Source organism: Rhamphochromis longiceps, linkage group LG6, assembly GCF_057381845.1.
Source record: "Rhamphochromis longiceps isolate RC_006_pf linkage group LG6, R_longiceps_female_GT1.1, whole genome shotgun sequence".
Classification (NCBI taxonomy): domain Eukaryota; kingdom Metazoa; phylum Chordata; class Actinopteri; order Cichliformes; family Cichlidae; genus Rhamphochromis; species Rhamphochromis longiceps.
Genome location: NC_140562.1, coordinates 19294497 through 19307199, shown reverse-complemented (window position 1 = coordinate 19307199; position 12703 = coordinate 19294497). Strand labels below are relative to the sequence as shown.

The following is a 12703-nucleotide window of genomic DNA, read 5'->3' as shown; positions in this document are numbered from 1 at the left end:
TCACATTCTGCTTGCTGACAGCAAAATGGGAAGCTGGGGGTCGATTTCATTATTGATTCATTTTTAATGGGAGAGGAAGCTGAGACGGAGCGAGTTACATAGCAACATTTACAGTTAAGTGGCTGTGTTCAGTTTGAATTTTAATGGAGCTACATGTGAACACGGGCATTAAATATTCAGGGTAAGAGAAACATCTGGGACCACTGGCTGGCTGGATGGTGCAGACAGAATGGAAGAGGGAGCATCCCTCTGTTTACACATATACAATGCAAACCTTTGTTTATGCCTCCTGGCATTTTTTACTGCTTGCCTTGGTAGTCCCAATTATAACATGTTCAGCATGAAAACAATGGAGGAAGAATTTTTACTTTATTATTTTCTACCATAATCTTTTTGATCCTAAGATGATAAACAAAAATACAAGGGAAAATGAGTCTGTGGATAGCTGGGGTGCCTTATGAGAGAAAAAGCTCTCTTACCTCGGATACTCTGGACCTTTGCAGGGCTTTTTTCCTGAAGGGAAAGATCGGACCTCGGGACCATGGTCCAACTTTCTCTTCATCTGAGGAAGAACAAGGGGAGAAACAAAAACCTTAGTAACAGTGAAAGCACAAAAGTGGGAAATTTTGTATTTAAAAGCTAGAGGCAACCTTTTGGACATAAATTCAACTCCATTCTGGTAACTTTCTTTTAGAAACAAAATCTAAACCAATTTAGTTCTAAGACATTAGCGCTTGAAAAGAAAATCAAGAAGGGACACGGGTCAGGGAGCTATTTTTTTTTTAAACTGTGCTGGAAGCAGAAAATTATTCCTGCAAGTTACAGACTTTGTTAGCATAACGTCTGAATTTTTGCATATTAAAATACAGACAGCACAGTCTTGCAAAAGTTTAATGCAAATGGAAAAATTAAACTTTTATGCATGGGCTGGAGATTCAATAATTAACATGTGCCATAACAAAGCACAGAGACATGACCAATCTGTCCGTGACACAGCTCAGCATACACTCTGAGATGGCACATCACAGAAAAGGTGTTTTTCTGTGCTGTGTTTAATTTTGATTGAGAGAACTGAGCAACCAGAAATCCAATAATATGCAATAATAGGTAACCGCACTCACACCCAAACTCAAAGGATAAAGCATGCCTGTACGCACAAAATAACCACAAAGTATAACAAGTTCCTCAAGCAGGTATTAGGGTTTATTCTTTGAAATGCGCCAATAATTCAGAAGGAAAAGGAAAAAAAACAAGCAAGTCAGTTCTTTATTATTCTCCATCTCCTCCACGTACGCAACACCACCCAGTCCCTGTTACCACCTACCCTACCGTGCAAACAAAGGAGCCTGTGTAGAGGCCCGGGCAAGCCAATTTTCCTCATCCCATGCCTGCCACTTTCTTTGGCAAGGCTTCTCAACACACATGCAAGTGATCACCATCTCATCTCCAGTCCCTCATGAATAAACAATCTAGCTGAATAAATGAACACTGATTTTTAGTGTCTGGCCAAAACAATATACAATCTAACAGCCTGGCCTTGTTCTTTTTAATATTTAAATATATTTCATATTTCAGTGAAGGCTTTTGGAGATTTAAAAGTAAACCCATGGATTCAAAACCAAATCCTTTTCCGATCCTTATCCTTGTAGCCCAGCTCCTTTGTAATATCAGCAAAAGTATGACGTAAAAAATATATATATATATATATCAAAATGCACTTTAATTATGCATCAAATCTGCAAGAAACAAGTATTTTCATTATCAGTTTATAAGCTTATTATTTTCTCGCCCCGTTGTCATCAGTACGGCTTTCAAATATATTATTGGTGCAAAAGTTATGTTATAAATTTTACCTGACCAGTTGCATTACTGACTAAGACTTGATGCAGTCATACTAGCTCCCATGCAGAAGAGGGTTCTCTGTATCTTCCTGAGAGCCTGCACGCAAAGAGTGGGTGCAGCTCCGTCTCACCCATCCATACACAGACCCTGATCTTTGTGTGGAAGGTGGGGAGAATCAAACACTCAAAAGTGTGGCCGCACTTCGCTGATGGTGCTTGTTGCCACAAATGCAGCAGAACTTTTTCTTGTAAAGGCAGAAACACAAACAGCCTGTCGAAACATTTAGTGAAAATCCATCACATTCAGGCGAGGGGATTCAGTTGGAGGTTAGTGATGTGATCTCTGCCTATACAGCCTACTAGAGCTACCCTTGGAAAACATGTAACACATTGTAATGGTCGTCAAACTACATCTATATTGATATTAACTGGGGCGTCAACTCATCGTCGTTATGGGGGGAAATAGTTATATTATATACTAATGCACAATATCTTGTTCTTAATTTGAGTCATCTCCAATAAAGTATTGACAATTGAAGCACCAGAAAGATAAGCGGAGCAGCTAAGAGTTATAGTACTGTTAAAATCTCAAGGTACAGCTCAGGGTTAGGGGGTCATGTTAGGTCAACACTGGCGAATGGTAATGCTTAAAAAAGGAAGAAAAAAAAAACTAAACAAAAAACTGCAAGGCCAAGCACAAGAGACTTCATTTAAAAGGTCATAAATTCTAACTTCTGAAAAGGTATTTGTTCAGCATGTGGCTGAAACACATCCAAAACCCATCCCTGAATATTTGTCAGGGATCTGATGGGTGTAAAGATGTCGGAGCCAAATGCTAATGTGTGTTTTGTTCACTCAGCCATCCAAAAGTATTAAAAAAACAAAACAAAACAAACCCTGAAATTGAAACAAATGACAGGTGTGGGGTGATTGTTTTCTTATGAAGTAAAAACGGCAATCCATCTCCTAACCCTACTATTGAACTCATCACTGCAGTTCTAACATCAATGATTTTCTCACAAGATTATAGTACTCGTGGCGCAGCAGTTTATGCGTAGAAGCCAGAAACCAAATGTAAATTTAACTTTTCCCCCCTTTGACACAAACAATGCATTTTTTTTGGTGTATTATTGTAGTTCATATGCGACACAGGAAAACACCACTGGACATTTGACTCCATACTGTCTGGCGCTACAGTGGAATGATTACATGCTTCTCTTCAAAGATGTGTGTTTTTTTGTTTATCACTATAATTTAGTGTGTGTGTGTGTGTGTGTGTGTGTGTGTGTGTGTGTGTGTGTGTGTGTGTGTGTGTGTGTGTGTGTGTGTGTGTGTTCACTGTGAGGGTTGCTCATGTGAATGTTGAGAACAGTGACACACACAAAAAAAAAAGAAAAAAGAAGAAAAAAAAAAAAAGAATGTGGAAGCAACATTTGCCCACGACTAGAGAAATGCTGAATAACGAGCAGCACATCTGCACCGGCAGCACATCTGCACTGGCAGCCATGGACTTCTGATCGATACGGATTCCTACCTTAGTTTTGAATCTTTACAGACTCTGTGCCTTGAAACTTCCGACAGGCAACCAAAGTCTGAGCTTATACAACACATGCGCATGATTAGCACATCAATGTGCACTGCAGGTAAGGTGCCTGCTGGAGACCACACTGTGATCTGACCAATGATTTGTGATTCTTTCCTCACAACTCAGCTCATGCGTGAAGCCGCTGAAAGCTCATAGGGAGGAACCATAAAAACCTGAAGTAATTCATGAGGGGGAGGTACAGAAAAGAAACTCGAAAATTTGGCAACAAGAATGCAAATGTAGTCCAAGCTAGGCAGGTACATAGCTTGTGTTTCCTTTGTCTACATTTTTTGCTTGTGTGATTGCTGAATAATATAAAAAGGGGTTTATAAGATATTCAGGATTGTTAAGACTGGGCTCTTAAACCTGGCTGCCTTGTTCCTAAAGTGGTGATCTCACTGCAATGGCAGTTCAGTAGCCAAGGAGAGCCTGGGTGTGTGAATGCATGCAGAGGGTGTGTATGTGTGTGCGCGCGCGTATGTTTTTTGTGTGTGTGATTCAGAGTGTGAGAGAAGAGAGGGGAGTGCTGGCTGGCTTTGAGTGTGTGCACACACATGTAAGAAAACCTCAAACTAAATGCGGGCATGAAAAAATAATGTGTAACCAGCCTGTTCTGCAGCTTCAGCCTGGGAAAAGGTAACCAGAGAACACAGTGTTTGTAAATCACCACCAATCAGCCGTCCCCCTCCTTCCTCTGGCTTCCCCCCCACCCCCACGTCCCTATCTGGCCAAAAGCACGACAGATGGATATGCAGAGAGTTAATGATATTTTAAAGACAGCGATCATTCTTACATAATGTGTTGATTCATTTTAACGGCGACTACATCCTGCAGCATCAGTCACGAGAAAAGGCTTTTCTCATTTTTCAAATTGTGTTTTCAAGCACTCGTCAAAGAGTTTCTCCTCATTTCAATCAGCATTATTTGAGGCACAGAAACGCTTGGGATCTGAGAGCTAGTTGAAGGAGTTTTTCCAGGACCAAAACTGCAATCAAATCAGAAACACGGGTTTGAATTCATCCTCAAAAATGAGAGTCTGCTACTACGAGCCCCGCAAGCAGCACTAATATATTTGCGCTCTGCAGGATGACTTGAAAATCCTGATACATCTGAGAATGAGTACATCCTTAAAATGGATGGAGAATACAAATGAGCATGAACATTCAAATCAATGAAGCGCTATTCATCTATTAACAAGACTCTCGTGCAATTATTAGGATTAACTGGATAAAAATCCCCCACCCCAAGGGATATTTTGAACCGCGTTTTAAAATTATACACGATTAACGAATTTGTTTACATTGTCTGAATTATAAATTCTCTTTCATGCTTTTTTTTGTTGTTTTCCCGCGTTTGTTTGTACTCTGCATTTTCCAGCTAAGAGAGGACAGTTTTTATGGCTGCAATCCAGCATAATACACCCAACATCCTTGAGGATATTCTACCTCATGCTGTCTGACACAGTGACCCATTATCTGTAGTTGGAGCCTGAGGCAAGTGCAGTGTCAGGGAATTGGCTACTCCAACAGGCAAATGCAGGCAGACTGATGCATGCATGCATCTCAAGCAGTTACTTTGGTCAGTGGGAGATAGCCACTGCTGCATAATGTACAATCATAACAACCCTGCAAACTGGGCAGGACTGCAGGGGAACCTGGGCGTCTGAGCTTGAAGCCCTTATTTCTGAATGTACCTAAGCATACATGGTGCTCCATCAGCGCTGTATTACGTAAAATGTGTAATTGCTTAAGCACCTACTAGGGTCTGTGAAAGGGAGGACCCACAGTTGATGTACAGGTGCAGAGCATCTTACCAACACTGATGGGAGGTAAGGGGGGAAATACATTTAAAAAAATAAAATAAAATGGGGGCTTCGTTCCATTCAGGAGTGTATAACGCCTAATTATAAGCACATTTTTATCGGGGATTGCAGAATTAAGCACCCCCAAAGCAACAACAAATTCACCAACGCGATGAATGTCACCCGGAACCGCGGCGGTGGCGGCGTTTATTTACACAGCCGAAGTTACTATGACTGAAAGGACGTCAAACGGCTTAGTAGCGTATTAAAAGATTTTAACGCAACGCTAACACAACATTACGGCCTGGGCAATTAAAGAGGCATCTCTGGGGGTCTGCTACAATGCTGTCCATCCTCCGCAGTGGCCGTACGATCTGCCGCGAGAGGCGCGTCAAAGATAATGTGGGCGACAGAGCGAGCCAAACACACGGAGAGAAGATGAGGATGTGCCGGAGGTGACACGGCGGATAATACGAGAAGAAATCCTACTCACTTTGTAGAAAATCATCTTTAAAGTGCCGTAGAACCCCATCCTTGTAATCCGGTGTGTTTCCCCCCCTTTTTCCTTTGCTTCTCAGTGACAATCGGTGAAGTCCAAATCTGCGTGCGCGGCGGCGAGATCGCTCTGACAGTGTGAGGGCAGTGTACTCTCAGGTAAATCCGACGCTGGCTCTGATGTGAACATGCTCGGGCACGTCACCGGACTGGCGTGCATGCAGTAGATTCCACCGGTAAAGACATTAGCAGGGGAAAAGAAAAAAAAGAAGTAGTAGAAGAAAGAAAGAGGGGGGAAAGCTCCGTCGTATCACGTCGACTTGAAGGGGCTAGGTCGATGGGTGAACAATGCACTGCGACGATTCCGGAGGCTTGTGCGCCGCCGAGCAGGGAGTGAACAGATGAGGGGGAGAAAGAGGGTGATACTCGGCAGAAAGGGGGAGGAGTGCAGGAAGAGAAGCGTCAGAGCACAGAGCAGTGCCCTCTTCCTCTTCGCAGGCTGCACGACGGCTCCTACGAACGGGATCGGATTACAGCCTCCCCGCTGGAGACGACAGGAATGGTGCAGTCCAGCATTCAACACTGTGCGCAGCGCATCCGTCCGCGAGCGGAGCACCCGGGGACATATGCGTAGCAGGCGACATGCAGCACACACACAGAGACCAGGTGGGATACGGACTTGTCTTCACTCGTCGCATCAAAGGCGGAACCCCCCGCCAAACGCACACACACTTGTTGCAAGCTCCAAAAACACACAGGAGCCATCCTCTGCGTCAAATTATACTGAAGATTACATTTATTACGCACTGATGGAAAGTCAAAGTCCTCTCACTACACCGCTCACTTCTCATCACTAAAAATGGGGATTTTTATTTTATTTTTCATTTTAAATTAAACGTAACAAAATATCTGTTTATTAAATATTAGCGCTGTGAATGATCTGGCTATTTTTAGGTTATTCTAATATTTTAAAATATCAGAAAGTGCAAAAGCTGGCCCGTGACAATTTGCCTTGCTTCCTTTAATCTATCGTTTTATTCCACTCCCAGCACAAATCCAACATGTATTTCACTGTCATGTGAGAAAACCTAAACGTTGAGAGCTTAATTGGCTATTTCTGCCTAGAAAAAGTGACCCAAGTGATTGATATATTAGTAATACCCAAAGGTATACATTATAAAAGACAAACAAATTAGCTAAATATTGGCCAGCAACAGTTCAATTCTCACTAGGCACTCAGACCGCACACCTCTGCCAAAGCCGATGTCCAGTATTGCCATTGAGTAATTTGGATTTTTACAGGAATTTAACATATTCTTTCCACATGCTTTGGCTCTATATAGGCTTCTGCACCGGACTGCTGCATTAAAATGACTGTCAACAGATCACATGACAGAAAACAGTCAGCCATTAAAACCAATCAGGCAATATGTGAATGGATCTATATCTGCTGCACCTGCTTCCTGCAGGACAGTATTTGCATTTCAGGATGGCAGATAATAGCCAACTGCACCTGTCCAGTTACAAACACTATGTACTGCTGATAGCTTTACAACTATGATTAGAGATGGGAAAATCCACAACCTTAAAATGGGAGCTTTAGTTTGAGCAGGTAAAGATAATCTGTCAAAACACATTCAATGTTCCAGTGAGATTTCTGCTCACTGGAACACCGAACCAAGTAAACAAACCAATGATGCTCCTCTGCTTAGCCGTTCACAATAAACACATTCAAATGCATTTGTTTGAGTAATTTGGACAACATGACTGGTCATACACGACAATCCTTTCTGATTTCTCAACATTTTCTCCTACAAAAAGGTTTTTGACACTCGGTGCAGAGTTTGTACTACACCATTCGTTTCAAGTGGTATCCAACATTTGCAACACTTGACCTCATACGACATCAGCTTCAGATCATCGAAACTGCGGAGACAATGAAGGGTCATGAGATGGGCTCTATTCACAGGTGACTGTGCACTGAGATCTGGCAGCCTTTCAGACTCTCCTGGCTTACACCTGTAATTACAGAGTGACCTAGCACAGGTGGGAATTTTAAAGCTGGCAAAGAAGAGATGCCTGGTAAAAATCTAGCACAATCCGAGTTACATCTTGAGGCTTATTTTGCATTGTAATGTGCCTAAAGGGTACTGTATGACACATGATTTATTGTTTTATACAAGGTATACTGGGACTTGGCTAATCTAAGCATTACAGACACTAGGACACCACAGCAATACCAACACAAAAGATTTCAAATCAGTGGACGTCAGGGTGCATGAGACAAAGCGGTTAGGAGGTGTGTGTGTGTGTGTGTGTGTGTGTGTGTGTGTGTGTGTGTGTGTGTGTGTGTGTGTGTGTGTGTGTGTGTGTGTGTGTGTGTGTGTGTGTGTGTGTGTGTGTGTGTTTAAGGTGGCTCTCATGAGAAAGGCTCTCTCGATGCTATCGGCCGGCCCAACCTTTACACTGCACATTGGAGTGCTTGGTATGCGAGCAGGGTTGCACGGTGGCCTTTGAATGGTCCGTGGCCTCCTTTGTCACTCTCCTTCTGCCAGTTGGTAAAGCATTAACAGGCCCCCTCCCTGCTGATACCAGTCTCCTGCTTATCAAAACCAAAATCCTGCACAAAGCAGGTGTCGTCTTCTCAAAGCAAACTGCATTTTAAAAATCTTGTTCATTATAATCAACAAATGACAAACAGGTTACAGGCCTCCCATCAGCCAGTTGCTGATGGGAGGTCTGGAATATTTAAACAGAGGAAGATGTACAAAAATAGTAATTTCATTTTAGCACAGCATGCTTGTGGATAAATGCAAATGCTGTGTTATTCGACTGTGCATAAACAGACAACTTCGGTGCCAAGCTTTTAGCACATTGCCTCAGATATTGTACAAGTCTGCAGGTAAGATAAGCATCCTCGGATTGGCTACCTAGTCTGATCTTCCCATCAATCTAGTTTTTGATAATCTTTGGATTAGTATATACTTAATATATGCATTAAAATATACAGATTTTAGAAGCAAGGCCATAATACTGACATTTAAAATGATGTCAGACATTGCCTTAAGTCTGAAACAATTACTAGATTAATCATAAATTACAGAATTAAGGAACAGCCATGAAAGCCCTCTAGCTGTGGCCTCTCAAATGCAAATACAAAGTTTAGTACATATGTAAATATCTCTGGCTGTTAGGCTGCTGGTGACTCAAACTAAACTTTTCAAACTATCTGCACAACTTGGGCTTAAAAAGGAAATTGAAAATGTACACCAGAAACCAAACAATTAAGCAGAAAATTTGAGAAAAATAATCCTTAATTAGGAAGCTGTCACAATAATTTAATTGCTGCACTTTGTGATAAGTGAAACACTGACTAATTAGAGGAGTAATAAGTAAAGCCTCACAGCTGTTTTGCAGGATTGGTGACTGGAACGATTTCCAATCAACAGATGTTGGTGGGAAAAAAGCTGAACTACAGGAGAAAGGGGCTTTCTTGAGAAAATGTTTAATGTGAGGTGGTGAACTTGAAGGAGGAAAATACTTCTTGGGCAGCGATGCATCACTAAATGGGGTCATGTCATTGTGCGATTGTCTTCTCTGGACAAAAAAAAAAAAAAAAAAAAAAAAGAAGCAGGGGGTCTGCATTCAGTAGATTTTCCTCAAATGGGTTAAGTGTGATCCCCATGCCAGACTGGACAGATGCAATCTGTGTGGGGGAGGTTTAATGAATAAGGAAATCATGGATCATGGCATTCTGTGGTGGATAATAATGGCATCATCTGCATGGAGTTGAATTAACATATCCTACAGCCACCCACGCGACTGAGACATTCAAGTTTGAAGGGTTCAGGTCAAAAAGAAAAAAACAAAGAAATTAAAGCAAGAGGCTAAGGCATCTCCCCTGTGACATCAATAGGCTTAAATAAAAATAAATGGAGAACAGAGGTCAGTATTTGCAGTTATCGGCAATTATTTAAGAAGTGGAAGTGGATGCAGCATTTTATAATGTATAGAAGTAGAGGAGCCCTGAGAAAATAACAGGCAAAGGTCATCACAATGAACATGAAGACAAATATATATTACAGCTCCAACACTAAAGTGAGAATAATTACAGTCAAAGAGACAGTATCCAGTGTTTGTCCCTCAGAGGCACATGTGTATGCACTATAAAGGCTGAAGACATAAGAGCAAATACTGGCCATAAATAACACTGCATTTTATTTGGGATTCACAAATGAACAGAACCAAAAGAGGAATTTCTCCCTTGTTGATGAAGTTAGCATAACCTGGTCAGCAGAAGACATGTAAAAGTTTCATATTTTTGTACAAAAAGGAAAATAGTTTTCTATGGTGTTTGCAGTAAAAAGTAGATAGAGATAAAGCATGCACCACAAAGGAAGGCTTCCTGAATACAGCGGCCATTCTTTTATTCAATAGAAGTTCAGACTTCCTGTGCACTTCTGCTCTCATTAGGTAACTACAAAGATAAACCTGTAATGGTGCTACATCTCATGCAGAACTGGGATGTCCAGATCTCTGTTCAGCCTCCCTGTTTTGTCATAAAACAATATTACTGGAAACAACAGCCATAATGTCTCCTCCCTTTGTGTACAACTGACACTGACCACAGAAACAATTGCAGGGAAATAGCAGACGCAGCTAATTTCCCCATAGAAAACATTGTGGTCTAGTGTGGGTGCTTAGGTAAAATGACAATGTGGCCTCAACACATACCCAGAATAGATGGAAATCTGCAGACTGAAAGCCAAAATGGGTAACAATTGTTCACACTTTATAAATGAGTTGACCAGTAGCCTTTCTTAATTCACAGCTCCGCAAATCTCTGAAAGAATGGCAACATAACCCAAAATCTGGGGCATAATGACATCTGATAAGAAATAATAAATCTACACATACTGCTTTTCTATTTTCCTCTAAATCCCCCATTCAAACTTCTAAAATTGAGACTTGGCACATTTTAACTATGTGTAAACTGTGGTAATTTTAGTGCCAGAAAAAGCATTATCAGCTAATCTCTTTCATGTATAAAATAAAGCAAAAGTACAGTTCTGAAGTTTGAAAATGACAGACGCAGAAAAATGCACGCCCTGGCAAACTACAGCTTCTATAACTTTAGATGGACTCAGTTTCATTGGTTCTCCCAAAGGGTTCATTTTATAGGAGCACAGGCAATGAAGACAAAGTAATCAATGACTGAAATTGTGTCGCTTTGCCACTTAATGATGCTCTCAGTCATTATGTTGTCCAATCAAAGGCATCATAGCTAAACCCTGAGGCCATCATCAGAGTGCCCAAAGCACGTCAGTACCAATCAGTGAATATCCCAAGCTTCAGCCAGCGGGTGGAGGAATTGGTGATTGCTGACATGGTTTGAGTAGGACGCGAGTCTTTCAGCTTAATTAGAGGCATTTATTTTTAATGATCCTGATTTTTATTACCTCTTTTTGTTGTCTGAAAAATATTATACTCATACTCCATGTTACAGACTATGGCAGAGACTATGGAAAATCCCTGCAAGAGAATAGGGTGACAGAGTCTTTCTTACACGGCACAGTCTCCTCCAACAACCACCAAAACACTGCACATGTGCCGACAGCTCATTCACAGGTGATACTGCCCGTTTCTCTGCCACTCCCTGTACAGAGTGCTGCAGAGAGAAAATGTCTGAGGCAGGAGAGCAAAATCTTGTGGAGTTGTTGCTAGGCAGGTTTTGTTAAATAAAGTTATTAAAGGGATATGAACAGTCAGTACATCTAGCTACAAAGTTAACAAGGCAACAGTGAGATGAACTGAAGTATATTGAGCAAGATGTCCAGCACCAAAGGTGAGATTGTATACATTTAGAGTTTAAAAAACACAAAAACAAAAACCAGAATCCCAAAATTAAAAACTAAATGTTAAACCAAAACACCTGAAAATATGGGTATATCTCTAGATGATAATGGTAGCTGGTAAGTGTCAACATTTATTTAGGGACGCTTTAAAAGCTTTAAAGTAGCTTTTGGCTCCATTCATTTGAAGTAATTAAACTTATCCGTCCAATAACTTAATAAATGTGCCCTTAAGTGTGTGTGTGTGCATACCTGTGAAGGCAAACTGTACAGGAAAAAGGTCAGTGTTACTGTTGCCCTCTCTTTGTAATCCTCTTCCCATGATAGGCCTATGTGGGTTTTGCATGTGGATACAGCCTGGACTGTCCTATCTCATTGAGAAATGAAAGAATGTTATGGAAATGTGAGAGATGAGCCAGGTGAAACTTGGCCAGGGCTGGCATCAACATTTACACAGAGTGAATAAACCTCTTTAATCGTCCAGAATGATCACTCTCCTATCCTAGATGAATCAGAGAGTGCCAATTTGTGCCGCCTGTCATCTGAGGATCCCCAAATATGCTTGAGAAGGTGGCGGCAAACTGTGTGGGGGACATTCTCACAGTGGCTCGGTTGCTTGCCTTGACCTGAACTTGCTACACAAACTCGCTCGTCAAGCTGGCTTTGGTACTTCCCCTCTTCTGATACTGATCTCATCTGGAACACAGTCTACACATACTACTCTTTATCTCTTCAACAAAGCAGTAATTTGCTTCTTTGCTGTTCTAAATAAAAGGTTTCAAAAGGAAATGTGCATGAGAAACATCTGAAGTGAGATTTAACCTTTATCTAAGCGGATCAGAGATCAGAGATTAGAGGATGCTATTGAACCGTCTGGTATAACCAGTGAATTAAGCACAAATAATGAACATTTACCCTTCTTTTAAGCTTTAGCATCAAGATTTAGTAGGCAAGGTAGCAGCGTGGCTCTCTGGATGGCAATGCTGATTTTAACAAAATATGGATGGTTACGAGAAGATGAACTTTTCTTCTAGCACATCTAGAATGTAACATGTTACTTAAAAGGTCAAAAGTATCAAATGGATTGAAATTACATTTAGTACATCACATGCACACCAACTCACTGTGG

The 12703-nt window shown here is 41.3% G+C and overlaps 1 protein-coding gene across 6 annotated transcripts in view; it reads right to left on the bottom strand.

Annotated features, from left to right (window-relative positions):
- The window catches only part of fbxw7 (F-box and WD repeat domain containing 7), a 142445-nt gene that overhangs the window by 22658 nt on the left and 107084 nt on the right, over positions 1 to 12703 (bottom strand). For 5 of the 6 annotated variants that reach the window (XM_085409588.1, XM_085409587.1, XM_085409589.1 and 2 more), the window contains one exon: positions 480 to 562. In XM_085409588.1, the coding sequence (XP_085265714.1) occupies positions 480 to 562 (83 nt within the window). Of the gene's footprint in view, positions 1 to 479; positions 563 to 5720; positions 6130 to 12703 lie in introns of those variants that run through there. The other variant, XM_085409592.1, reaches the window with a different exon arrangement.